Raw genomic sequence first — 27500 nt, forward strand, 5'->3', positions numbered from 1 at the left:
GAAGACAAGAGTTTAGCATTTTTTCCATCAAAGTTCCGTTAAATTCACGTTTTTGAATGGACTCAGCTTCAAGAAAAGCAGCTGAAGCTTTAACAGCATCAGGACCACCTGAGGGGAACGTGCTGACGGGGGGGTTCTGCTTCAGCCTGAGCCTTTTTATGCACTTTGTGGAAGCTTGACAGTAAATAGAAGGACGCAGATGAAAAGTGTTGGTCAGGAGGTGTTAGATGTCCACAAAGACTCTGTTTCTCTGTTTTTATCTCATTATAATGTCAGAACACCCCCCAGTGTCAGAACACGGGGGGGTGTTCTGACATTATGGAACGGGTTTGGACTCATTCCTCCAGCTTTTCTGGGAATAATCCGTCTCATTCACTGCGTTCACATGCGTTTGGTTCAGTGAGCTGTCGTCATGGTTACCACCTTCACATCCTCCTCCTGTTCCCCGCAGGCGGAGCCCCTCATCATCGACCTGCGTGACCTCTTCACCCTCATCTACGACATCAAGCAGCGCGAGGAGCTGGAGAAGAAGGTCCAGAAGGACAAGCACTGTGAGCAGGCAGTCTACCAGGTCTGACTCCGCCTCCACACACACACACACACACACACACACACCTACACACACACACACACACACACACACACACACACACACACACACACACACACACACACACACACACACACACCTACACACACACACACACACACACACACACACACGCACACACACACACACCTCCTGTTTCCTGTTTCCTGTCCGTGTCTTTCTGCTGACACTCCTCATTGGCTGATGACCAACCCATGTGCTCTCTGCCCCCCCCCACACAGACCATCCTGGAGGACGAGGTGGACGACCCGGTGTACCAGGTATGCCCTCAGGAACCCACACACCTGCTGTCACCCCCCCAGTTGTGTTCCCACCCCAAAGCTTGTACACACACACACACACACACACACACACACAGACACACACACACACACACACCATCCGTTGCCATAGCGATGTTGTAAACCATGTTTTTTCAGTTGATCTGTGTCAGTGTTCTGATTTCTTCCAGAGAATTGCCCCCCCACCCCCCTAACCCCACCCCACCTGACTGGTTGTTGCCCCCTCCCACTGTTTCAACCTTCTTTGCATTAATTTGGCTGAACATGTTTTTCTGTTGGCTCACACTGAATCCAGACAGCGCTAACTCTCGCTCCAGATGCTAATGCTACGTCCAGACACCTCCCACATCACCCCCCCTTTATTTTTTCTCTTGAAGTGTGTTTTTGCATTAATTCATTCCATTTGCGGCTTTTGGTTTTGGTGTGTTTTCATGTTTTCTTGCTGAGACGTTTGTTAGCAGCTTAGCATCGACAGGAAGCACGACCTTTAACCCCCCCTGTAACCTCTATGTTCACTGTTTACCAGGTGGATTTGGTAACTCCTCCTCATCCATTGTTGTTTTTTAAGTCATTTATCTCATCCTGTGATCATTTGGTCCCTGATGGGTCGTTTCCAGCGGTGTGTCGTCATGACGACTGGTTCGTGACAGAAGATGTTTTTTCACTGGATAATCACAGATAATTTATTAAATTCTTTTTAATTTGACTGTTTTTCAAAATGTGTATCTATTTCTCTAACTGACATTAAGCTACAGATAAATGTGTCCATCAGTACTTTGATTGGACTAACATTAGTGAAAGGTGGTTCTTTTTCCCGCTCTTTTTGCCGTCCTGATGCTAAGCTAAGCTAACAGCTGCCGCTGCACACACATGAAGCTGAAGCATCATTTTGCTCGTTTTGATCTCAGCAAGGAAGGAAATGAACTCATTGATCAAACTTTATCCACTTCCTGTATTTGGAGACCCTTAAAAACTTTTATTAGCCGCTAATGTTTAGCGTCGCTCCGCTAAACCTCCTCAATGCTTTGACTGCCTGACCTCTGACCTCTGATACTTGTGCTCTTTCCTCTTCCCACCTTTTTCTTTCTCTTTTCATCCCTTTGTTCCTCCCACCCCCTCATCCCACCCCCCCACCATGTCGCCGTCTCTCCCTGTTTTTTTCCATTTCCTGTTTCACCCCCCCACCCCCCCTGTTTGCACATCTTCTCTTCCTCCTCTTGGTCTTCGTCCTCCTCCTTCTGTTCTGTAGTACATAGTGTTTGAGGCCGGACACGAGCCCCTGCGTGGCCCCCACTCAGAGGAGAGCGTTTATCAGGTACAAGGCTCCCCCCCCTCACCCTGTCATAGACGATAACACCCTTCATGGGGCAACTTATTCTTTTTGAGGAAAGGAGTTTAGTGCTAACGTGTGTTTGCGTTGAAAGCTCCCTAGTCGTTGGTCACGTTTCTTCTAGTTTAATTCTTTAATTCTTTGTTACGAAACAACATTAAATTAATTATATTAGTTACATTAATTACTTAAAATCAGTTGTATGAAATGCGTATGGATGTATTTTAAAACTACGTTTTCTTCAATAATAATTTGAATTAATGACGGTCAGGGTTAGAACTCCGTCCGCGACCCGCTGACCTTCTGGCTTCAGCCCACCTGAACGACTGACGCCCCCAGGACTCCAGGGACCCGTCGCATGGTTTAATCCTAATCCACCCCCCTCCCTGCTTTGCCTCCCACTCCCCCCCCCCAAGATCTTCTTCTTTTACCTCGCGTTCCTCTGAAGATGAGAGATTCATCGCCTGCTGCCGTCTGATCTCAGAACCAGAGGAGATCAATAGGCTCCAACGTTGACCCCTGTGGGGGCAGGAGGGGGCGGGGCTAAGACAAACGTATGATTTGAATAAACGCGAGGGAAGCACAGGAAGGCAATCGTCGTCATTTAGAGCGTCCGCTCTGCGATCGATAATGATTTAAGCAGAATCGATCGGGCCGATCGGCTCCGTTCCTCTTAAAGATAACGTTGCCCTGAAGCGACCAATCAGAACGCAGAGAGCTTCTCATTCCTCAGCTGACATGTTTGAGTTAAAGCAGGTGTTCTCTGTTGCTCCACCTCCAATCCGATGCAGGTTCCGACCAATCAGCAGAAGGAAGGGATCTATGACGTCCCAAAGCGCCATTTCATGACTGTAGGTGTCTCATTTCCTTTATTTCTTTCTTTGCTCTCCTGCTTGCAAACCTCTCTCCATCCTCCAGCAGGGGGCGCTCCAACCCCCGGACACAACTCATCCCATAATACCCCCCCACCGCGATCTGTTGGGTAACTTAGCCTCCATTCCCAATCCCATGACGACAGGCGTCCACGTCTGTTCCTGATGATGAAACCCATCGGTGTCGTCATGGCAACCCTGATTTAAGAGATAACCGATCAATCTGACAAAGTCCGATAAATTTCCCAGTATCCATTGCTGCACGTCTGGATCAGAGTGTGTTTGTGACCTGATGAATGAGGGGGGGGGCTTCTCCGTCCTCCTCAGAGGATGGGGGGGGTTTGCAGGCGGTTGGATGTTGGTTGCATGCAGTCGCAGCTCCATCCAATCAAACGCTCCTAAAATCTGACCTCCATCAGAACCGATCGATTCGATCGGGTTTTATTTCCTCCTCCCATCAAACTGAACCAAAGGCGGCGCCGCCGCCGGTAGATCTCCCAAACCGCTCCTAAAAACCCCCATTCAAGGCTTTTAGCCAAACACCCCCCCCAGACAGACGTCACACACTCCTCGTGCGAGCGCTAGTGAGGCGCTAGTGAGGCGCTCATGAGGCGCTCGTGAGGCGCTCGTGAGGCGCTAGTGAGGCGCTAGTGAGGCGCTCGTGAGGCGCTAGTGAGGCGCTCGTGAGGCGCTCGTGAGGCGCTCGTGAGGCGCTCGTGAGGCGCTAGTGAGGCGCTCGTGAGGCGCTAGTGAGGCGCTAGTGAGGCGCTAGTGAGGTGCTAGTGAGGCGCTAGTGAGGCGCTCGTGAGGCGCTCGTGAGGCGCTTGTGAGCGCTCGTGCGCTCGTTGCTCCGCATATCAAACAGATCTGCCGCCGCTATCGCATCCCAGCAGCCCTTGCTGCAGGAGCAGCGGCGCCTCGTATCTGAGTGTTCCTGCTTGTCTGTTCATTCAGTGCTGCTTTCTGGGAGCCCCCCCAACACACACACACACACACACACACACACTCGCCCCCCCACCTGATGTGTGTTGCCACATCCTATATCATTCTGTGCCCCTCTGGCGTCCCAGAATGCCTTGCAAGCTGCTATCCGCCGGCGTATTGAAGGAGGACATGAACACCCTGTGACCCCCCCACCCCGCCCCCCCATGTGCGTCTGTTTCTACAGCATGGATCCTGGGTGTGTGTGTGTTTTATTTTTATTTGCCGTCGTTCCTCATCGTCTGCTTGTGCACGGCCTCACACACACACACACACACACACACACACACACACACACACACACACACATACACACATACACACACACACACACACACACACACACAGATACACACACACACACACACACACTCACACACACACACACAGATACACACACAGATACACACACACACACACACCTACACACACACACACAGATACACACAGACACACACACACACACACACAGATACACACACAGATACACACACACACACACACCTACACACACAGATACACACAGACACACACACACAGATACACACAGACACACACAACTCATGCAACTCATCGCTGAGGCCGCGCCCCCCCCCACATGTCCAGTGGGGGGGGGCAGCATCTGTTTGCATTGTGAAGGGGCCTCATTGTCTCGGCTGCGGGACTGCAGGAGCTTCTTATGTGTGTGTGTGTGTGTGTGTGTGTGTGTGTGTGTGCGTGCGTGTGTGTGTGTGTGCGTGCGTGCGTGTGTGTGTGTGTGTGTTTGGAGTGTGATCAGTGTGATAAAGATGACCCCCCCCCATTGGCAGAAACAATATCTGATCAGAGCCTGAACAGCTTCAACCACTGAGTTCAGCCTCAGACCAGCGCCGTAGCCTCAGACCAGCGCCGTAGCCTCAGACCAGCGCCGTAGCCTCAGACCAGCGCCGTAGCCTCAGACCAGCGCCGTAGCCTCAGACCAGCGCCGTAGCCTCAGACCAGCGCCGTAGCCTCAGACCAGCGCCGTAGCCTCAGACCAGCGCCGTAGCCTCACTGACTCTCTCTTCCTGTTACAGAACATCAACCACTTTGATCTTTTTGGTGACATGTCCACCCCTCCCTCGGTGAGTATCCCCTCACCCCCCCCCCCCCCCACACACACACACACCTGCATGAACTTTATATAAATTGCCAACCATGTGTGTGACGTGTTTCATTCTTCCAGTGGGGGGGGCCTGAGGGGCCCCCAGTCCTGTAGATTCCAGATAAACGTGACGCTCAGTGTGTGTGTGTGTGTGTGTGTGTGTTTGCCTCCCAGATGCCCCCCTCCCCCGCCAACACGCTGGACCCCAGCAGGACGAGCCGCCAGCAGCACAACCCTGCAGAGATGTACCCCCCCTTCAGCCCCACCTCCGTGCCCTCAGGTAGCCGCCGCCTGCTAGCCACCACTAGCCACCCACCACACCACTAGCCACCAATAGCCACCACTAGCCACCCACTAACCACCACTAACCACCACTAGCCACCACTAGCCACCACTAGCCACCCACTAACCACCACTAGCCACCACTAGCCACCACTAACCACCACTAGCCACCCACTAGCCACCCACTAACCACCACTAGCCACCACTAGCCACCCACTAACCATCACTAGCCACCACTAGCCACCCACTAACCACCACTAGCCACCCACTAACCACCACTAGCCACCACTAACCACCACTAGCCACCACTAGCCACCAACTAGCCACCACTAACCACCACTAACCACCACTAGCCACCACTAACCACCACTAACCACCACTAACCACCACTAGCCACCACTAGCCACCAACTAACCACCACTAACCACCACTAACCACCACTAGCCACCACTAACCACCACTAGCCACCACTAGCCACCAACTAACCACCACTAACCACCACTAACCACCACTAACCACCACTAGCCACCACTAGCCACCCACTAACCACCACTAGCCACCACTAGCCACCACTAACCACCACAAGCCACCACTAACCACCACTAGCCACCAACTAACCACCACTAACCACCACTAACCACCACTAGCCACCACTAACCACCACTAGCCACCACTAGCCACCAACTAACCACCACTAACCACCACTAACCACCACTAGCCACCACTAGCCACCCACTAACCACCACTAGCCACCACTAGCCACCACTAACCACCACTAGCCACCCACTAACCACCACTAGCCACCACTAGCCACCACTAACCACCACTAACCACCACTAACCACCACTAGCCGCCCGCTGGCCGCCCACTAGCCGTCTACTAACCTCCGACCTCCTCACCCCCCCCCAGGTTACATGACCATGGGGGCGGTGCAGGCGGCCCAGTGGGCGCAGCAGCCGTTCCCCCCCCAGCAGACGCTGGCCTTTGGGGTCCAGGGGCCCCTACAGGTGACCCAGGTCCTCCCGGGGGGCCAGCCGGTGATCTGGAGCCAGGCCAACCTATTCGGGGCCCCCCAGCAGCAGTGGGCGGCCATGGCCTACATGCCCCCCCAGCCCCTCCCGGCCGCCGTGCTGCAGGGCCTGGTGCCCCTCACCGCCGTGTGCCCCCCCGGCTGCGACCTGTCGGCCCCCTCCTCCGCCATCACCAGCCCCCAGCACACGGCCGACCCCACCCTGCAGAGGCAGCTGAGCCTGGGGAGGGACTCGGACGCCGGGGAGGGGCCCTCCACGTCAGGGGGGGGTGAGGGCCCCTCCACGTCAGGGGGGGGTGAGGGCCCCTCCACTTCAGAGGCCGGCGAGGGCCCCCCCACGTCAGGGGCCTGTGAGGACCCCCCCACATCAGGGGCCAGCGAGGGTCAGGTGACCTGCAGTCACCTGACCCCGCCAGAAGAGGGGGGCTGCAGCGACCTTGACCTCTCCAGGATGACCTTGAGTCCAGGTGGATCGACATCACCGTCCACCGAGTCCCGTAAGTGTGTGTGTGTGTGTGTGTGAGTGTGTGTGAGTGTGTGTGAGTGTGTGTGTGTGTGTGAGTGTGTGTGTGTGTGTGTGTCTGTGTGTGTGTGTGTGAGTGTGTGTGTGTGAGTGTGTGAGTGTGTGTGTGTGTGTGTGTGTGTGTGTGTGTGTGTGTGAGTGTGTGTGAGTGTGTGTGTGTGTGTGTGAGTGTGTGTGTGTGTGTGTGTGTGTGTGTGTGTGAGTGTGTGTGTGTGTGTGTGTGTGTTTGTGTGTGTGAGTGTGTGTGTGTGTGTGGGTGTGTGAGTGTGTGTGTGTGTGTGTGTGTGTGTGTGTGTGTGTGTGTGAGTGTGTGTGTGTGTGTGTCTGTGTCTGTGTGTGTCTGTGTGTGTGTGTGTGTGTGTGTGTCTGTGTGTGTGTGTGTGTGTGTGTGTGTGTCTATGTGTGTGTGTGTGTGTGTGTGTGTGTGTGTGTGTGTGTGTGTCTATGTGTGTGTGTGTGTGTGTGAGTGTGGTGTGTCTGTCTGTGTGTGTGTGTGTGTGTGTGTGTGTGTGAGTGTGTGTGTGTGTGTGTGTGTGTGTGTGTGTGTGTGTGTGTGTGTGTGTGGTGTGTGTGTGTGTCTGTGTGTGTGTGTGTGTGAGTGTGTGTGTGTGTGTGTGTGTGTGTGTGTCTGTGTGTGTGTGTGTCTGTCTGTGTGTCTGTGTGTGTGTGTGTGTGAGTGTGTGTGTGTGTGTGTGTGTGTGTGTGTGTGTGTGGTGTGTGTGTGTGTCTGTGTGTGTGTGTGTGTGAGTGTGTGTGTGTGTGTGTGTGTGTCTGTGTGTGTGTGTCTGTGTGTGTGTGTGTGTGTCTGTGTGTGTGTGTGTGTGTGTGTGTGTCTGTGTGTGTGTGTGTGTCTGTGTGTGTGTCTCTGAAACACGGTGGATCGACAGGTCAGGTGACCTGAAGCGTTGACACACCTGGGCGGAGTCAGAGCGTGTGATGGTGTTCAGGCAGCAGTGCATTATGGGATGTGAGCTTTAACGAGAGCTGATTGGATGAAAGGCTAACAGGAAGTTGAGGTTGATGTGATGTCACCACGCTGAAGGGAGGCATGATGGGAAACAGGAAGCAGTAATGTGGAGTAAAGGACCCGCCCATGTCAGATTATTAGCATAAAACAGGAAACGCTCACAGCCAATCACAGGTCCCCCCTCCCTCCACAGCTTCCCCTCCAGCCCCCCAGCAGAGCCCCCCGTCCCAGGGCAGCGACCCCCCTCCGGATCACTCCCCCGTGGACCTGGAACAGGTGAGCATCATCTTCCTCCCTCCTCACTGATGCAGCTCTCAGCTGATCTGGATGTAGTGATGCACTTCCTGGTTACCATAGCGACGCTAGCTCCTCTCTTCCTGTCCCGCCTCCAGGGCTCCGCGGCCCCCGGTGGGGCTTCTGACCCCCTGCAGGGCCAGACGTGTCCACAGGAGGACACCTAGAGACCGCAGACACTGAGTGGGTACCTCCTAGCTCCGCCCCTCTCCTTCACCTGTCACAATCGTTTTCTGATGTTTTTTTCCCATCAGCCACCCTGTTTGTCTCTGTCAGCTCCACCTGTTGGTCTGTGGGTGTGTGATGCTGCCAGCTGAGAGCAGCTCTGGTTTGATGTCAGTGTCTTCTGCCAGGAGAGGACGGCACGCCGCCGCCTCCTGGTGGTGGGAGGCGGGGCTGCTCTGATGGCGTCTGCTGTGTTTCAGGGATGGAAGCTGTGGAGTCCAGGACGTTCCCTCACCAGAGGAGGGGGGGCGGAGACGAGCAGCGGCTCCCAGCTGGATTCAGTCTGACCCGTGGGGTTGTTTCCAGACGTGAGGGATTATTCTGGTGGTCCTGAGACACGCCGGCGGTCTGAGGACCCGTTTCCCCCAGGGGCGGCGGGGACCCCCCCTCCTCAGCACGACAACGAGACGTCTTCTGGCTTTATTATCCAATCAAATAACCTTTCAACCAGGAAGTGACCTTTCATCTTTGACTGGAGGCGACCCTCCCATGACGGATTAAGGGGTTTATATTGATGAGGTTGCCGTGGTGACGGATTATTTTTGATGCTTTGAGGAGGAGCATCGACCTTCAGAGTCACCAGCAGAGACCCCCCAGCAGGGGGGGGTGTCACCAAAGTGTTCTCCTGGTGTTGCTCCAGACTGAACGTAGATCCAGCGGACGCCGCCGCGACCCCGCCCCCCGTCCAATCAGAAAACAGTTCTTTTTTAATCCCATAAGCTGTGAATTCTGCGTCGATGAGGCATCAATGTGGAAATACTAAATTTGCCAAACATCTATTTTGTAAATACAATCTTCCCAGTCACACACACACACACACACACACACACACACACACACACACACACACACCTGAGCCTGCGTGCCAAAAAGACGCCACGTTGATGCCAACTTCCTGTGTTCCTGCCAGCGCCGCCACGTCTGCCATCAGGACGTTTGTCTCACTCCTGCAGCCTTTTTCTTGTTTTGATGTCTTCTGTTTGTGTGAAGGTGTGAACTGTGAGTCATGTGACCTCATCAGAGACTCCTATTGGACGGATGAGAGACATGAAGGAGCCTCAAAACGGGGAAAACATCCAAATGGTTTCCAGGGGGCGGTGCTCCTGCAGCCCCTGGGTTCAGAGGCGTGTCCACTGAGGTCACTCCGCCGGCTGTTCTTCTGATCGTGTCTGTTTGGTTTCTTAATGGGACGCGGCCGATGACCCTCAGAGACAGTGGAGGCGTGTCTCCGCCTCGTCAGGTCGATCTTCTGTCGGTCGTCGTTCGCGTTCGTCTCACTATCGTAGGTCTGACCACCCGTTGCACCCGTTCACCATAGAGGTCACTATTAACTCCTGGACTACGGTAACCCACGGTAACCGTGCTGCTGGAGGAGGAGACAGATAGTCACAAATATTTTGTACATTTATTTATGGAATTAAGATTGAAAACGAGGAGAGAGGACTTTTGTACATCTGACGTCCCCACACTGCCCCCACCCTCAATAAATATCACATGATTCCCACGGGTGTCCGTGTCTATCAGTCCCATGGTAGTATTGATCACCTATCAGTTATGCTAATGAGCGACTCTCACCCGTCTTCTTCCTGTTTTGTTGAGTCGCTTTGGTTTCTGGGAATCTTTTACGTCACCTCCCCCTTGAGTCATTCTGAACATTCCGCTTCAGGTGGACAAAGTTCAAAGGTCATCGCCGCACAAACATGATTTCACATCCCGGGAGGTATTGATCAGTGTGTGTTTACACACACACACACACACACACGCCGTCTGCTCTCCATTCCCTCGACACACAGCCATGAGGACGCTCGCTGTGTGTGTGTGTCTGCTGCACCTGTCCCTCAGCCTGGCGCCGCTCAGGTAGGACCGGCTTTCCAATCGGCTTCCAATCAGTTCCATTGATCGCTTCACTCTGATTAATCTACTCAGACCTATCGCCATGGAGACGAACGTCCGTTCAGTGTGAGGTCACGTTTCTGTCAGCAGGGAGTCGGAAGTGGTGTCGGGCATCGTGGAGGAGACACCCCAGACGGGGCGCCGGGCGGGGCGGTCGGCTCCCCGACCGGGGGCCGCTGACCCGGTGGACTGTGTTCTGTCAGCGTGGAGCGCCTGGTCCAGGTGTGACACCTGTCAGAGGAGAAGAGTGAGTCTGATGGGGGGGCGTCGGGACAGGGTGACCTGATCAGTCAGTATTAAAGGGGGTGTGGGGACAGGGTGACCTGATCAGTCAGTATTAAAGGGGGTGTGGGGACAGGGTGACCTGATCAGTCAGTATTATGGGGGGGTGTGGGGACAGGGGTGACCTGATCAGTCAGTATTATGGGGGGGCGTGGAGACAGGGTGACCTGATCAGTCAGTATTACGGAGGAATGGACTGACTCGGGCCTGGTTTTATTCTCATGGTGCTCCAACAACAGAACCGATGCCACGCCCACCACCAACCAGCAGGTGGCAGCACTAATTAGCATAAACGCTACAAATAGCTAGCTAAATGTGTCAACGAACGTCTTTTGGACACGTCTTTATTTCATTCACAGAAAAAGGGAGCTCCCTTTGGGGGGAGTTAGCATGTGCTAAGCTAAGTTAGCAGCCACTAGCCAGAGCTTTGGTACACAGAATCCCTTTACCAACATGAAAGGAAATAAATTCATTTTACAAAACATAAAACCTTAAATTCAATTTTAACAACTGAAACTTATTTTAATTATGAAGGATAAATGTGTGTGGAAACACCCCCCACTGGTTTAAATAAATGTCCTTTATACCAGAGAATACCAGAAAATACCACTAAATACCTATAAATACCAGTAAATACCAGTAAATACCACTAAATACCAGTAAAAACCAGCGCTGGCCAGGCAGAAAAAGGCCTCTAATGGGATTAGGACTCCCCAGGGCGGTGTCAGGACCCCCCGCACCTCCAGCAGGTGGCGCTGAACCTCCTCTTTGTTTCTCTGTCACCCCCCATGTGTGCGTCACCTGACCCCCCCAGTACCGCTACGCTAAGCTGGAGCAGCCGTCTCAGTTCGGGGGGGCGCCGTGTAACCACCACGGCCAGGAGGAGGAGGCCTGTGAGGTTCCAGCGCGCTACACCTGTGACAACACACCTGTGTGTGAGGGCTTCCTCTGCACGCAGACAGGTAGGCAGACGGGTGGGGCGTCTGCAGACAGGTAGGCAGACGGGTGGGGCGTCTGCAGACAGGTAGGCAGACGGGTGGGGCGTCTGCAGACAGGTAGGCAGACGGGTGGGGCGTCTGCACACGGGTAGGCCGTCTGCAGACAGGTGGGGCGTCTGCAGACAGGTGGGGCGTCTGCAGACGGGTAGGCCGTCTGCAGACAGGTGGGGCAGACGCCCCACCTGTCTGCAGACGCCCCACCTGTCTGCAGACGCCCCACCTGTCTGCAGACGCCCCACCTGTCTGCAGACACCCCACCTGTCTGCAGACAGGTGGGGTGTCTGCAGACAGGTGGACCGTCTGCGTCGTCTCTTACACGACTTGATGCATTCCTGCTGTCATGAACGACCCCCCCCCGCCCCCCCAGGGCGCTGCGTCCACAGGACCCTGCAGTGTAACGGTGAGGACGACTGCGGCGACATGTCGGACGAGGTCGGCTGCAGGAAGGTGTCCAAACCCTGCAGACAGGAAGTGGAGGAGTACTGGGGCATCGAGAACCTCGCCAGGGGGTAAGTGGGGTCGGGCGCCGCCGGCGGGGGCGGGGCGACCCGAGGTCGTCTGCAGGACGACGTCTGACCTGCTGCTCGTCCTGCAGCATCAACATCCTGGACAGTCACCTGGAGGGCGTGGTCCTGGACCACCGCTTCTACGCCGGCAGCTGCTTGCCGCACTACATCCAGGACGTGCGCTTCAGGAAGCCCTACAACCTGCTGCAGTACACGCACCAGGTGAACGCCCCATTAACGCCCGACCAACGCACGACCAACGCCCGACCAACGCCCGACCAGCACGAGGTACCCGACGGGTTCCCGCCCACCTCACGCCGTCCTGCTTGTGTTCCAGACCCGAGGCTCGTACGACTTCTCCCTGCAGGCCTTCGAGTCGTACTCGGACTACGTGGACTACACCCTGCTGGAGCGCGCCACCAAGACCAGCGTCTCCTTCGGGTTCCGCCTCCCGGGCGTGGCCGAGTTCGGCTTCAACCACCGAGACGCCAAATACACCAGGTCTGAGAAGAAGATCCGCCGCGCCTCCGGACAGGTGAGATCACAGGTGCTTCACCGCCTCCGCGACATCGCCTGAGACCCACCCCCTGATCGCCCCCCCCAGGCCAGCAGCTTCGTGAGGGCCAAGGCGGAGCTGGAGCTGGCCCAGTACATGTTGAAGTCCGACGCCCTGGTGCTGCACCACCACTTCCTGCGCCGCCTGCGCTCGCTGCCCCAGGCGTACGTCTACGGCGAGTACCGGCAGGTGTACCGGGACTACGGCACGCACTACATCACCGAGGGCACGCTGGGGGGCGAGTACGAGCACACCATCATCCTCAACAAGGAGCGGCTGGAGAAGACAGGTAGATCTGTTAGCGGCCCCGGACGGGCGTGGCCCCGGACGGGCGTGGCCCCGGACGGGCGTGGCCCCGGACGGGCGTGGCCCCGGACGGGCGTGGCCCCGGACGGGCGTGGCCCCGGACGGGCGTGGCCCCGGACGGGCGTGGCCCCGGACGGGCGTGGCCCCGGACGGGCGTGGCCCCGGACGGGCGTGGCCCCGGACGGGCGTGGCCTCAGACGGGCGTGGCCTCAGACGGGCGTGGCCTCAGACGGGCGTGGCAGGGGCCCTCACCCTGTGGTTTTATTGCCTGTGTGCTTCCAGATTACTCTCTGGAGGACTACAAACGCTGCACGCAGACGGGTCTGCGACTCGGGGCCAACGTTTACGGCGTGTACGTGACGGGCGGGGTCCAGGGCGGGGCCTGTAAAGGCGTGCTGGACGAGATGGGAGGTGAGCGCCAGGTTGGTTCCTGCAGAAGCTCCAGATGTACCTGACTTACCTTACCTGTCCCCGTCCAGCCGAGTCGAGCGACAGCAGCGTGGTCCAGGACTTCTTCGCCATCGTGAAGGGGGGGAGCAGCCAGTCCATCACGGCTCTGGTGTCGGAGAAGCTCCCCACCCCCCAGCTGATGGAGCTGTGGGGCGAAGGCGTGCGCTTCAACCCGGACTTCCTTCGCACCACCGTGAGTTCCCTCTGCACTGGACTGACCCGGGTCTGAATGACATCCCATAATGGTGTTGGTTCACGCCAGACGCGGCCGCTGTTTGAGCTGGTGACCCCCAGAGACTTCACCCATCATGCCTCCCTCAAGAGGAACCTGAAGAGGGCGCTGTCGGAGTACCTGGCGGAGGCCAGTGCGTGTCGGTGCGCTCCGTGCCTCAACAACGGCGTGGCCGTCCTGAAAGGTACCTCAGGGGTTAAACTAATGTCTAGTCTCCTGTGTCTGCTGCTGATGGACCTGCATGTTATTTCCCATCAGGCACCAGGTGTGAGTGTGTGTGTCCCGTTGGCTACAGCGGGTCAGGATGTGAGGTCACCAGCAGGCGGAGCGGTGAGCGCTGAAGAACCCAGCCAGCATCCCCTCACGTCTCTCTGCTAACGCCTGTTCTCCTCCAGCAGAGATCGCCATCGACGGCAGCTGGAGCTGCTGGGGCGCCTGGTCGTCCTGCGGGGGGGGCACCAAGTCGAGGAGCCGACAGTGTAACAACCCCGCCCCCAGCAAAGGAGGGATGGCGTGCAGAGGTCTGCAGCAGGAGTCCACCGACTGCTATTAGCCGACAAGCGTGAATTCTGGAATAAAGATTTATTCAGAGTGTGTGTTCTGGTCCTCTGTTAACGGTGTGTGTAGAATCTGAGTCAAAGTAATTCACCGGCTTCATCCTCCTCTTGTTTTAATTGTAAGCCAGGTGTTCCCTGACAGGGGGCATCTAGTGTTCAGGGCTTGGAGGCTCCTGTTATAAACAACAATCTCAGATATGCAGCACAAAATGATCATAAAATCTTCTTTTAGTGAAGCAAATGTACTTTTTTTGTAATTAAGTGTCGATTTGTTTGTTTGCTCTTTGAAATTTGTACATGTTCAAAGTAAAAATGAAGATTTCATTCACTCATGTTTTCATTATTTCTTTCATCCATTCATTCATAAATGGACAGATTTAGTTTATTTCCGGTTCAGACACATAAATACAGTCGGTCAGGTGTGAACAGGATTTTATTTCTACCTTCACAGTCAGTGCCCTGTTGAGAATTCCAAAATCAGTTTTATTTCCTAGAATAAACACCAGATTCTACTGTTTGAAGCAAACACACCTAACAGTGTTGAGTCTGGGAGGAGGAGCCAAGGCAGCTGGCTCCGCCCCCATCAGGTGTGGGGTTATTGCAGCTTCTTATGCGAGTCTTCCTCCCCGCGGCGCAGGAGGACCAGCCCCCCCAGCAGGACCAGGACCCGTCCGTCTTGGTGTCTGCAGAGGACGATCAGGAGGAATTTAAGGTGATTTTAAACCAAAGCGTCGCTTCACAGCAGGAGTTTGATGCTCACCTCATACATGACGCTACTAACAGTTAGCCTAGCTTAGCTTTAGCTCAGTTTTGTATGACTGGATATGTTCTCCTCCTTCGTGTCGAACCCTCACCCGCTCTGAGCGTCTCCTCGCAGGCGTCGCCCTGGTAACCGGACCTGCAGATGCATCTACAGGACGTCCCCGTGAGGACCACCAGCCCGTTGTGCCTGCAGGGGGCGCAGCGGCACGGGTCAAACTGCTGCAGGTACTCGTCCCAGGCCCTCCGCAGGTGGGCCAGTCGGGCCCCCACGTGGTCAGCCGCCGTGCTGAGGCGCACCAGCTCGTAGATCGGCATCGTCTGGTTAGAGAGGTAGAGGGAGGAAGAGGAGGAGGAGGAAGGTGACATTAACAGAAGATCACCAATCATGGAACGGATCTGTCTCTGGCAGGTAGGCACCTCATACTCGATGAGTCTTGGGTTGTATTTGAGCGTTGCCCCCCAGTTCTTGTACGTTTCTGGGTTCCTGATGGCCAACAGGCCGCTGCTGCTACCCACAATCCCTCCTTTCACCTGAGTGATAATGTCCTCCACCACAGCCGAACCCTTGTCTGACTCTACAGGTCACCAAAGAGTCACCGTTACAACACAGGTGAGTTAGCACCTCAGCTTAGCTAGCAGTAGCATGTAGCATGCAGACGACTCACCTTGAACGAAGCCGCCTCCCTTCTTGCACGGGTTGATGCCCACCTTGAGACCGGCCGTCACTCCGTCCGTTACCGGATAGTTAAAACCCAGAGAGGCACCAAAGCATCGTCCCACCTGTTTACCCTCGAGCTCTGTGGGGTCAGAGGTCAGAGAAGGTTAGCCTACCCCGTATCTCCTGTTGGTTCACAGTGACACACGCTGGACAGCCCTACTTGACTCTGACAGAGACGTCTTGTTGACCACCAGCACGTATTCCAGGGTCCCGCCCATGGTTCCCTCGGTGACGTAGTGCGTCCCGTACGTGGTGAGGAAGCGGGAGTACATCCCGAAGTCGTAGCGCTCGGGCAGCTCCATGAGCGACACGTAGAAGTCCTCGTCAAGCATCAGCTTGTCGCTCCGCATTTTGAAGTGGGCCGTTTGGACTTTGGACCACAGCCTGACGAATCCCAGGTCCTGAAGGCAGCGTCTCAGTCAGTCAGGCACGGACAACACGTCTCTGACAGACATACAACAGCTTCTAAACCTGATGTCTTTCTGGTTTCAAGTCTTTTTGTGGCTCTGAAACTAAACTCGTCTCTGAGTGAAACTCTGGCCCCACGCGAACCGTCCAGAACCTTTCGGGCCAACAGGAAGTGCCTGATGTGGAACTCAGACCTGGAATCAATCTCCCATCTGACAGGAACCAGACCAACCGGGATGATGATTAAATCAGAACTAAAAGCATTCCTTTGCTCCACTTCACCCCAGAATGGATAGACCCTCCTCTCCTTACCTTCACACAGCTGTGACCTGTTTTACTAGACCTCACTGGGGGGGAATAACTCTTTTGAAATACACAACATAATTTTTAAATCTCGTTTAATTTGCCTGCATGCGCAATTTTAAACCACCACTCTTTGCTGATTTGCATACGGTTCTCCAAAGCTGTTGAAATCAATCCACTAGACTTTCAGAAAGTGTCCTGAAGACGTTTCTCCTCTCATCTAAGAGACGTCTTCAGTTCTTGTCCCAACTTGTTTGTAACCACCACTAGAACTGAAGAAGCCTCTTGGACGAGGGGTGTAACGTGCATCCCGGTGTGTTGTCATCACCTTAGATCATACCTGGCTTTTGTGCTGCGTTACGTTCTGGAGGAACTCGGATTCCCGACCCCCACTCAGCCCCACTTCCACATAGTAGACCCCAACGGAGGCGCCGGCGTTGGACGACCTCATGGTTTTCCTGGCGCTCAGGAGGCTGACGGCGTCGTCGTAGTATTCATGAGAGCCCTCTGACGTAGCTTCAGCCTGCAGCAGGTAGGTTCACCTGTAGGTCAAACGGCCCTCTACACCCAGAATGCATTACAGAGACGGGACGCACCACAAAGCGGTAGGCGTGGTAGTTGTAGGGCTTCCTGTAGTTCTTCACTTCCTGGTTGTAGTGCAGGTTCTCACAGAACGAGTCGTAGATGAACTTCCTCCACTCGCCGTTGTAGACGTATTCACACTGTCCCCCGAAGTAGCTGGGGTCCAGCACGGGGTCCACGAACTCTCCTGTCAGGACGTTGTAGCTGGGAAAGAGGGAAATAATCACATCCCTCATCAGATTGGGATTACCTGACATGTAACAAGAAGTCTTGATTTTTTAATTCACCCCTGGGTGCCCCGTTCCGCCCCGGGGATGGGCAGCAGCGTGGAACACTTGTCGTCTCTCTGGTTGATGTTCTCACAGCGGTCTTCATCAGAAAAGTCATCGCAGTCCTGTTCCCCGTTACAGCGAAGGGATTGGCTGATGCAGCGCCCTGAAACACGGGAAGACAGGAAGACGGTCTGGTCAGTCAGATCTCAGGTCAGAGGACCTGACTTCCTGTTTGGAACACTGATCTCAGGTCAGAGGACCTGACTTCCTGTTTGGAACACTGATCTCAGGTCAGAGGACCTGACTTCCTGTTTGGAACACTGATCTCAGATCAGAGGATGTAACTTCCTGTTTGGAACACTTGCCGCTCTCCTTGCAGGTGAAGCTCTCGCCGCAGTAGTCGGGCACCAGACACGGTGCGGTTGCCGTTGGACACGCCCGCCTGTCCCAGAGCGTGTCGATGCATTCGGTGCCACCGAACTGGGAGGGTCTCTCCAGGTAGCGGAAACGCACCTGAAGCACATTTAGAAAAGCTCACTCAGTATTTCCATCGATCATGCATGGTATTGATCTACACTAGAACACTCATGTGGTACAGATGGTCCACAACGGGCCTGTGAACACCTAAGCTGATCGATATATTTAATACAGAGGTAGTAGCCATAACATTTCAAAAACACTACGAGACCCTCAGGTGACCTTTGGACAAAAAGTTTAAAAGTCAGGAATATTGAAAAATTGCTAATTTGATCAATCATTTCTTCCTTTGGACCTATTGATCATTCCATCCCTGAAGAAAGGATCTACTTTATAATCCGTTGTCATCACAGTTTCTGTTCTAGTGTTCTGTAGTGAATGATCAGCGTTACCTGTTTATCTGTGCAGGAGTTACAGGGCGTCCACGGCGACCATCTCCCCAGCTGACAGTTGATGGGCGTCGGTCTGTTCACAGCTCTGGTCCTTCTCGCCCCGGCTCCACTAACAGAAACACCCAGGATCACCCCGTTCCTCTTATGTTTCATGGAATGTATAAAGTTAGTGTGATCACGAAGGTGAAGTGAAGTGTGGAAAACTGTACCTGTTATCAGCAGCGGTCCACGGCCTCCTCGACGCATTCACAAACGAGTTCAGATGGATCAGCAGATAAAGTGTGTATAAAATCAGGGGTAAATTAATAAATAAATGCATTCTGAAATGGTGGTCAAAATCCAAAGTCACTAAAGTGCTGCTGATCCAGTGTGGAGTTCTGGAAAGGCAGTCTTGACAAATCACAGTGAATGATTGATCATGGGTAAACAAGACTCTTACAACACTCAGGGAATTCTTCTTTTTTTTTGCACCAATTCCTGTCTTCAGACGGGCAAATACAGCAGGAACATCCAGTTTCAGCACCCACACAAAAAATTAACTTTCACTGGAACAACAAACTCACACAAACGTTTTATTTCTGACCTTATCTGTGGCAAGAGGCTCACATTATTATTATTTAATTTTTATCATCATTATTATTTTCATTATTATTACTATTATTATTATTGTTGTTGTTTATTTTTTATCATTATTGTTGTTTTCATTTTTATTATTATTACTAAATATCATTTTATTTTTTATCATCATCATTATTACTAATACTATTATTTAATTGTTATTATTACTATTCTAATTATCATTATTATTATCATCATCATTGTTATTATCAATACCAATAGTTATATAGATGACTCAGCTATATTTCCGAATTAGTTGACCTACTTATTGGACAGCCGACCACTGGTCACGTGCCTGTCGCTGATTTGTCAATTAAGCAACACGGAAGTGGGCGGGGTCAGATGCGTGCAGTGCGCAAACGCGTCACACGGCGGCGCTTTCAAATAGTTTCGCCACCGCGCAGGAGGAGTGTGTGGAGTGAACCGGACCGGAGGGCGAGCCGCTCCCGTTAGACCGCTTCCAGACGCTTAGCCCCGGCAGTGGATACGCAGACAGCCGCCATGGAGGAGGTGACAATTAGAGCTTTAGCCGGAGGACTGTCAGCGGGAAGCTAGCTCTGTAATTAGCTAGGAAGACTGTGACAGGAGGTTAGCTTTATTGGCTAGCAGGACTGTTAGCGGGAGCTAGCTCTGTTAGCTATCAGTCCAGCCACGCCCACTGCTAGCAGGTGTGTCGTATTTCAAATGAAGGCGTTTGAATGCGACTAAATTTTGTTGAAAAAAGAGTTATAGCAAATAATTTCAGAATATTACGGGATTATTTGGAAATAATAGTAATTTGAAATATATTTGGTTAAGCAGATAAATAAAAGTCCTGATCCCAGCTAGCTAGTTAGGTGGCAGGACTATTAGCCAGCTAGCTAACAGTCCGACTACCAAACATTTAAATGTGTGGACATAAAACATCAAATAACCCAGAGAATATTCATATACAAAAGATTTTAGCTACAGAATGTTCCTGAAAAGGGTCATTTTCTGAATTATAAACATTTTAATTAAGATTATTTAAGTTTTTGAGGTTGTGTTTAAGGCATTCACCTCATTAGTATTTATCAGAATGTTAACCATTGTTCATGTTACAAACCTAATTACTAAATTTAGGGGATTTTTAATCAGACATTTCATTTGTTAGCAGCTAATGTTGATAATTACTATTTGTCTGTACTCTAATTTGAATGCATCAAACAGTAGCGCACGCCACTGTTTTCACCACCAAAATTTATGAGGAGTCACGTCATTCCAACCAAAATGCACCGGTGGATGTATGCATGGTGATAAATCATAAGATGGATGGATAGACAGATACTTTATTAATCCCGGAGGAAATTGCAAGTAAACTTGCAAGAATAATCATAGAACCAGTAATGTGATCTGTACCACAGATCTTTCATGTTTTATCTTTTGTTTGTGTTCATCTGTGAAAGCCATGAGCGTGAATGTGGACTGATACATGAAATATGAACCCAGTCGTCTGTGATTAGTTATCGACTGTCCTCCATCCCTGCTCCAGGGTTTCCGTAGAAACCGTTCACTGTTTATTTCAGATATGAGGAGCAGGAAACACGGTCTAAGGGGGTTTCTAGTGGGTTTTATTGGTTATTTCTAGATGCTTGTGATATTAGTAGATGGGTGTATCTTCAAACGTAATGCTCACACATGTGACAACAAACGACTGACATTTAATAAAAGTACTGCCACAAAACCTGCAGACAGACGAATCCAAGGTCAGGTCTTTTAATTAATCCCCCCGCTATGAGGGTTTGATGAACCATCTGTACGCCCCCATTGAATGTACAGCGGTGGCTGTTACCCAGCAGACACTTTGTCATCTGTTCAGTCTGCGCTGCACAGCTGACTGTCTCTCCTCGCTGGTAGTTTTGTTTTACTGCGCTGCTGGCGGTCGCTAATGACGACTTGGTGCATGAATATATTCAGTAACCCATAAGAAATTCAATCTAGGATGAAGTGTGAAAGTCACTCAAATGTTAATTGAAAAAGATAATATTTAGTGTTCATACAGCCTTAAAAAGTAGGATTTGTACCACAGTAAAAGACAGAAAACTCTACTGATTGACTTCTCCTTGTTAATGTACTGTATATTATCCTCGGAGCCAGATATTTGTCATACCATGTGTGTGTCTGGAACCCACCAGAGAGCTCTGGTGAGAACACGTGATTTTGGTCAACCAACCCTTAAATTAAGTAGTTAATGTTGACCTCCTCTTGAATTAGCCATCAGGACTAAATTATCTGTGAAAGTAATGAACGTTTAAATTAATGAACTGATGAATGATGCGTGGTTGTGGGGTTGTCTCCCTCCCCAGGAGGGACCGATCGACTTCAAGGCTCTCAGGGCCAAGTTTCAGGAAGAGGGGCTCCTGGCCCAGCCCAAACCGAGTCGGCCCGCGGTGGCGGAGAAACCCAAGAACCTTCCTCCTCCTCCTCCTCCTCTTCCTGCAGCTCACAGCAGCAACATGCCCATCTACGTTAACATTCAGACAGAAGTCAGGGCAACAGTGGGTACTCGGCTCCTGCTCAGAGATGGGCTGCGAGCCTCTGGGGGCAAGCGTCCTGTTACCTATCCGCCTCAGCCCCAGCCGAGGTCCCCCGTTTCCCAGCCTGCCGAGGGAGACGGCGCCCCCAAACTGTCGCTCAGGGAGCGGCACATGCCTCTGGTGCTTCCTGTCCCGCCTGTGAGGGAGCTGAGGACGGAACCGCCGGCCAGGAAGGAGCACAAACCGGAACCGGAAGCGGGGAAAGACGTCAAGCCGCAAACGAAAGCCAAGAAGAAAGCCCTGCTTCCATTTCCGTCGGTAAAACCTCCCAAAGTCAGCGTTGACTCCAAGAAGGAGCCGGTGTACATCAACGTGCTGCCCAGCGACGCCAAGAAGGAGCCGGTGTACATCAACGTGCTGCCCAGCGACGCCGGAGACACGCCTGCCATGAAGAAAACCGTTTCAGAAGACAGGTTTTCTCCCCCGGGTGACCAACCGACCGCAGAGGTTGGCCCCACCAGCCCAGATGTCCCAGGCAGCCCTCTGTCTCCAGACTCCAGCTTCGAGAACAACAGCAAATTCAGCACCACCCTGGAGAAGGCCAGGAAGAAGTTCTCCTGCAAACAGATGCTGATCTCTGCCAAACCCAGGAGCGCACGCTCCCCCGAAGCGCCCTCCAAAGACAAGCCTCTCCCTTCCCCCCCAGAGCGCACAGAGGCTGTTGAACCTGAGCCCCCCCTGCAGACGTACCTACCACCTCTGTCTAGTCTCTCAGCCCAGCCTGTCGTCAGACCCAAAATACCTTCCAGCAGTGAGTTCTGTTAGTGATTGTCTCCAGCCGCGTCTCCAGATCCATTTTAACGCTGGTTTTGTGTCCTGATGGTTAGAAGCTGCGATGGAGAAGCGGTCTGGAAAGACTGAAGGTCCCTCTGGAGCTCATCCACCTCCAAGGAAGCCCCTACCTGACCTGTGGTCGCTTGGACCGGCCCCACAGAAGCCCCCCAGGCCTCTAGTGGTGGATATCAACTATTACCTCCTACCTGAAGATGGCGGTATGTCAGCTTTGAGAGGTTCTGACCTCACTGGGCTTCGACCCGTTGACCTGTTGATCTTCATTTCAGAGGATTCTCCAGGTTCCAGCCAAGAGCCGAGTGAGGAACCCGAGTCGGAGCACGCCTCGTTCGCTCTGGAAGCTCCAGACTTTCCAGACTTTGACAGCTCAGACATGGACATGGCCGAGGGCGAGGCTGTCGACATCGCTGCGCTGGATCTGGGGGCTCTGGACCTGGTCGGCGCTGACCCTCTGGCTCCACAGGACAGTGGTGGAGCAGGCTTTGAGGGTCCAGGTCCAGATTCACCCGATCCCGCAGAGATCAAGAGACTGCAGGTCCAGAGCGTCTGCTACCAGAACATCATGGCCCTCACGCCGCCCGGCCTCCCTCAAACAGCAGGCACAGACACCCCTCCCTACGTAGACGTGGACGCTCGGTGTGAGGAGATCTACGGGGCCCACGGCGTGTCTGCTGCCCCTGGAACGCTGAAGGACATCCCACTGTACGCTGGGTGAGCTTCTCTCTCACCTGGAGCCTCAGGTGGATCCACGTTTGAGTGTTCCACTGGGCTCAAATGTTTCCTGTGAGTCTGATTGGGTTTCCTCTGCTGCCCTCTAGTGAGCAGTACGATGACGACGTGTACGAGGACGTGGTGGTGAAGAAAAGCAGCCTGATGTCACATAAACACAAAGGCGCTCAGAAGAGTAAGACGCTTCAGCTCCACCAAGGTTCCTGTTAGTTTCATTGAATTCACCTCCTTGTCATCGTCTCCACAGATCCAGGGCCCCCTCCTCCTCCTCCTCTCCCCCTAGTGAGTATTTACTCCGTGACCTTAAACATCAGCTGAAGCGCTGAGACGGGACGTTTATGTCTGTTGAATTTAAACCATCTGTTGAAGTGGGACGAACCTAATCTGGGCCTTTGGTCGCGGAACCTGGGGTACGTCTGTTTCCCTCTCTTCATGATGCACGACTTCTGTGTTTCACCTCCTTCACTGGTTTTGGATTTCTTTCACGATGGGGATGTAACTGTAGGGTCACGCATCAGGGGACCACGCTCCTGTTCATGCCCCCGGTGTGGTGAACGGCTTTGGGGTTAAACACCGCTGTGAGGTTTTTACCCTCCTTTCATTTTCACAGGATTATTCTTTGGTTTTAGTCGTGAGCACGGGGCGGTCCATTCTGGTTTCAGGTCAACCTGATCGTTACTGTAGATCAGATCCTTCACGCTGCTAAACCAGTCAGTTTGATTTCAGTAAGGACCGCCAGAGCCCCCACGCTGCCGCTCACAAAGAGCAGAAGAAGAGGGAGAAGCAGCGGCTGGAGAAGGAGAAGAAGGAGCAGAAAGAGAGGGAGAAGAAGGAAAACGAGATGAAGAAGAAGTTCAAAGTCAGTCAGGGAGCAAAAACAATCATTTGTGAAAAGGCCTCACATGTTGTTACATCTGAAACACCTGAAGTATACCTTCAAAAAGGATATTTCAAGTTTTAATTAAAAAAAGAAAGGAATTGCTTTAGAAATAAACTATCGTGTATATTTGAATGTCACTTACCTGCAGGTGACCGGCTCAGAGGAGCCGTTGTACCACACCAAGGTGGTGGTGGTCAGCAAGGTGCGCAAGAACGACCTGCCCGTGAAGAGCGGGGACACCGTCAGCATCATCCGCACCACGAACTGCCCCAAGGGCAAATGGCTGGCCCGGGACGCCAACAACAAGTGTGAGTTCAGACCCGCTGCCCCCTAGAGGTCACGGTGCACACGTATGTGAAGGAACTGTGTGTGTGTGTGTGTGTGTGTGTGTGTGTGGTCTGCAGATGGTTACATCTCAGTCATGAACGTGGAGCTGAACATCAAGGAGATGCTGGAGCTGGGCAAGAAGGCCCAAGCAGCTGGACGAGGAGGGGGCAACGTGGAGCCGGACACCATCAGCAACGGGAGCAGGTGCTGACGGCCGCCGTGAGGGCGTGGCTCACCACGCCTTCCCGCTGTCGCTCACAACCGTTTGTCTTCCAGGTCCTCAAGCCACCCGGCGCTGACCAGCAGCTGTAGGTATCAGGAGCTCTGAGGTGACTCACCTCAGGTGTTAGACGGGTTCTGACTCGCCTCAGGTGTTAGACGGGTTCTGACTCGCCTTAAATGGGCGTCGCCCTGATTGAAGGGCGTGTGTGTGTGTGTGTGTCCCTGTGTCTCCTGCCTTACCCTCGTTTCTTTGCCCACAGTCACAGACGACAGTGAGGAGTGGGCCTGTGACGAGTCCCCGTGAGTCTGTTCCCTCCTCCTTCAGCGTTCAGTATGTTTAAGCCCCTCCCACTGATGATGTGATTGGATAACTGTTCTGCCTCCTTGTTCAGCAGCTTCTCCCAGCGGCCCGCCTCCATGCATGAGCTGTGTGAGTGTCCAGTGTTTGAAGTCAGCATGAACAGAACATACACACACACACACACAGACACACACAGACACACACACACACACACACACACAGACACACAGACACACACACAGACACACACACACACACACACAGACACACACACACACACACACACACACACCCCAGGCCTTCTGCTTTGGTGCCTTCTGCTCCACGTTGACCCGTGTCAGACTGGACCACCGTTTGATGTGCTTTCTAACATTTCCTTTGTCTCCCTTTCTAACGACGCCCCTCCCCCCCACCCCTCCCTCACCCACCCCACCCCTCCCTCACCCACCCGTCCCCACCCACCCACCCACCGTGTGTCTTCCTGGACAGTGGGCGCACACGGCGCTGGCCAGCACCCCATGAGCGACGCCAGTCCTGAAGAACTGAAGTAAGTCTTCACCCGCCTGACAGACGGCGTTTCTGTGAGGTTGACCCTGTTCTGTTGGTGAGGGGGAGCTCCGCCCCCGTAGGCCTGTAGGGGCGGGGCATGAGAACTGGTGTCCTTCCTGTTTCAGACAGGAAGCCCTGCAGAAACTGGCCACCTTCTTCAGGAGCAGACCCGAGGATGACGATGGAGCAGATGGAGCGGCAGGGGACCCCCCATCAATGTATGACACTCGACACCCCAACACCCAAATCGTTCTTTAAGTCTAAACCTGCCCCCCCCCTAATGAGCCTCTGTCTTTCTGCCCCGCAGCTACGAGAAGCCGGGTAAGTTCATCAGTTTGTCTGCTGCTCACCGCTAGCGGCGTGGCTACCGGGGCGCTAACTCCCCTCCGGGGTCACTCTGGGGGGCGCTGGTGGATCTGGGCGTGTTGAGGATGTGGTCATGTGACTTGTCTGCTCTCCCTCATCAGATGCGCTGGTGGCGGAGGAGCCCGCCTACCTGTAAGTGTTGCTCCTTCCTGCTTCCTGATTGGCCCATCTCTCGTGGGGTCAGAGGTCATGCGGTTCTGATGTCGAGGTGTTGCTGTTTGTGGGCGACAGGGCGCCGGATGACATAACGCCTGACGAGGAGCTCCTCCCCCCGCCGCAGCTGTACGCCAACACCCCTTGATGCCGGGTGAAGCGAGGCGAGGAGCGTTGCCGTGGAGACGCTGATGTTGTGATGCGACCAGAGTTTAGTGACAGGTGGTGAATGTGGGATGTTTTTACGGTCTGGTGTTTGTCGCTCCTGAGGGAGGGGGGGTTCAGGGACTTGAACCCGACGTGACCTGAGCCGTTCAGGATCGTGTCACGCGTGGAGCTTTTTTTCTGCATTACATTTAATAAACGGATTTCTGCATCCTCTTGTGGTTTGTCCCCCCCCCGCCCCACACACACTGAGGCCGGCTCTGAAGCTCATGGGTCACTTCCTGCAGGGCCCAGGAACATGAATGACGCAGGAACCAGGGCTTTGAACCAGAATGTTGTTCCGAACACACTTCTGGGTTTTTCCGTTCCAGCCATGGACTGACGTTCCTGAACTGGTTGGAACAAAAGAGGTTCTAACCAGTTGGTAACGTTCCTGGTAGAGAGACCTGGGCAGCTTCAGGACTTTCAAACAAGGCAGACACCAACATCCTGCGACACCCCTGAATTCAACATTTGACCCTGACCTTGTGTCTCTGGCTTCTTGAAACTGTTTTTGTTCTGTGGTTTTCTCCTCAGGGTTCAGGGATGTGGACCTATAAAGGTATAGAAGTGAACACGTGACCCTCACCTAGTTTTCCGGGGTCACGTGTCCTAGTCATGTGGTGTCCTCTTTGCTTCTAACAAGTGTTTAGAGAAGATTCTGGTCCAGATGTAAAAAATAAAGTTTTCCTTTTCATTTCTGTCAAAATAGAAGTTTCTGATTGATCTTCGACCTCTATCGATCCCTCTGCTGAACTGTGACGTCAGCAGGGCAGCCGCGGCGCGCGAGTGGGCGTAGCCCCACGAACTGATGGGAGTGCCTGTGGGCGTGGCTTCGGCTGGAGGCGGGCTCCGGTCCCGGAGAGAGGAGTGAAGCTGCTGCACCGGAGCAGCGGGGCCACTCCGCGCGTGGATCCGGTGCGCGTCGGTCCGCACCCGCAGCCCCACGTGACCGCCTCCTCCGGACCCGCGAGCCGCCTCTGATTGGACCTCCTGACTGTTCCGCTCGACTGTGCGTGACGTCACGTTTTAAATGCAACGCTGTCTGATCTATGAGAAGAGAATGGCGGCCGAGACGCGCAGCGGCAGCAAAGACCCCCCCCGGAGGAAGCTGCTGGTCGGCCTGGACCTCTTCTGCCTGTTCCTGGGTACGTGTGTCCGCTAACGGGGTCCCGTGTCTGGTGGGGGGGGCGTCCGGTACCGGATGAACCGACCGGCTTGCGTCGGACTGTGTTTTACGCGCTGTGCGTCTTGACGCACCGGATGTTGTTCCACAGCCGTGACGTAACGGTGACGTCATTCTGGAGCCGGTGTGTGACGTTTAAACGTTCTTTTAAATCGTCTTAGTCGGTTCCAGTTCTTAACCTCAGCAGGAACTTCTTTTAGATGACAGTGATGGCAGCAGAGGCGCCCCGAGGCTTTCTGGGGCCCACAGCAGGATCTGTGTGGACCCCCCACCCCCCGACCCCCAACGGTTCGTGTTGTGTTTAGTGATTCTTTAACGCACCTAAAAACTAAAGTAAACTCAGCGTTGGTGACCTTAGGTCACACACACTGGTGACCTAAGGTCACACACACTGGTGACCTAAGGT

At 53.6% G+C, this 27500-nt stretch overlaps 5 protein-coding genes across 11 annotated transcripts in view; 4 read left to right on the plus strand and 1 right to left on the minus strand.

Annotated features, from left to right (window-relative positions):
* Positions 1 to 10029, plus strand: part of LOC137612588 (disabled homolog 1-like) — a 29352-nt gene extending 19323 nt beyond the window's left edge. For all 3 annotated transcript variants that reach the window (XM_068341187.1, XM_068341189.1, XM_068341188.1), the window contains 10 exons: positions 452 to 571; positions 832 to 870; positions 2141 to 2206; positions 3013 to 3072; positions 5130 to 5177; positions 5372 to 5477; positions 6389 to 7006; positions 8193 to 8275; positions 8392 to 8476; positions 8719 to 10029. In XM_068341187.1, the coding sequence (XP_068197288.1) occupies positions 452 to 571; positions 832 to 870; positions 2141 to 2206; positions 3013 to 3072; positions 5130 to 5177; positions 5372 to 5477; positions 6389 to 7006; positions 8193 to 8275; positions 8392 to 8460 (1209 nt within the window). In that variant the 3' untranslated portion in view covers positions 8461 to 8476; positions 8719 to 10029. The remainder of the gene's footprint in view (positions 1 to 451; positions 572 to 831; positions 871 to 2140; positions 2207 to 3012; positions 3073 to 5129; positions 5178 to 5371; positions 5478 to 6388; positions 7007 to 8192; positions 8276 to 8391; positions 8477 to 8718) is intronic.
* Positions 10030 to 10162: 133 nt separating this feature from the next.
* Positions 10163 to 14335, plus strand: c8b (complement component 8, beta polypeptide). Of its 3 annotated transcripts, none has more exons than XM_068341184.1 (12): positions 10163 to 10375; positions 10499 to 10658; positions 11508 to 11655; positions 12059 to 12200; positions 12287 to 12419; positions 12535 to 12732; positions 12802 to 13042; positions 13342 to 13470; positions 13539 to 13702; positions 13772 to 13925; positions 14000 to 14071; positions 14137 to 14335. In XM_068341184.1, the coding sequence occupies exons 1-12, from the start codon at positions 10314 to 10316 to the stop codon at positions 14292 to 14294; spliced, it is 1761 nt and encodes a 586-aa protein (XP_068197285.1). In that variant the 5' UTR covers positions 10163 to 10313; the 3' UTR covers positions 14295 to 14335. The 3 variants fall into 3 exon arrangements, with proteins under 3 accessions (XP_068197285.1, XP_068197287.1, XP_068197286.1); XM_068341186.1 differs by having other exon boundaries at positions 10502 to 10658; XM_068341185.1 differs by having other exon boundaries at positions 10174 to 10375; positions 14140 to 14335.
* Positions 14336 to 14713: 378 nt separating this feature from the next.
* On the minus strand, positions 14714 to 18608 carry c8a (complement component 8, alpha polypeptide). The gene is made up of 11 exons (XM_068341183.1): positions 18422 to 18608; positions 18213 to 18321; positions 17709 to 17856; positions 17359 to 17506; positions 17086 to 17275; positions 16830 to 17012; positions 15939 to 16179; positions 15726 to 15857; positions 15478 to 15635; positions 15153 to 15378; positions 14714 to 14981 (listed from the first exon to the last, which is right to left on the minus strand). Exons 1-11 carry the CDS (start codon positions 18529 to 18531, stop codon positions 14830 to 14832), a joined length of 1797 nt encoding a protein of 598 aa, XP_068197284.1. The 5' UTR covers positions 18532 to 18608; the 3' UTR covers positions 14714 to 14829.
* A 2351-nt stretch (positions 18609 to 20959) lies between these two features.
* On the plus strand, positions 20960 to 26065 carry si:ch211-188c16.1 (uncharacterized protein LOC562677 homolog). The gene is given in 17 exon segments (XM_068339895.1): positions 20960 to 20992; positions 21155 to 22136; positions 22213 to 22374; positions 22447 to 22888; positions 22996 to 23071; positions 23073 to 23188; positions 23633 to 23765; positions 23935 to 24094; positions 24191 to 24317; positions 24390 to 24421; positions 24596 to 24635; positions 24728 to 24765; positions 25126 to 25183; positions 25311 to 25403; positions 25493 to 25506; positions 25653 to 25683; positions 25783 to 26065. Coding segments are annotated over 17 exon segments (2607 nt in total). The 3' UTR covers positions 25853 to 26065.
* Positions 26066 to 26800: 735 nt separating this feature from the next.
* Positions 26801 to 27500, plus strand: part of LOC137612642 (phospholipid phosphatase 3-like) — an 8276-nt gene continuing 7576 nt past the window's right edge. For 2 of the 3 annotated variants that reach the window (XM_068341267.1, XM_068341266.1), the window contains exon 1: positions 26801 to 27056. In XM_068341267.1, coding sequence (XP_068197368.1) covers positions 26942 to 27056 — 115 coding nt within the window. In that variant the 5' untranslated portion in view covers positions 26801 to 26941. The remainder of the gene's footprint in view (positions 27057 to 27500) is intronic. The other variant, XM_068341268.1, reaches the window with a different exon arrangement.

The sequence above is a fragment of the Antennarius striatus genome, chromosome 18 (genome assembly GCF_040054535.1).
Source record: "Antennarius striatus isolate MH-2024 chromosome 18, ASM4005453v1, whole genome shotgun sequence".
Taxonomy (NCBI): Eukaryota; Metazoa; Chordata; class Actinopteri; order Lophiiformes; family Antennariidae; genus Antennarius; species Antennarius striatus.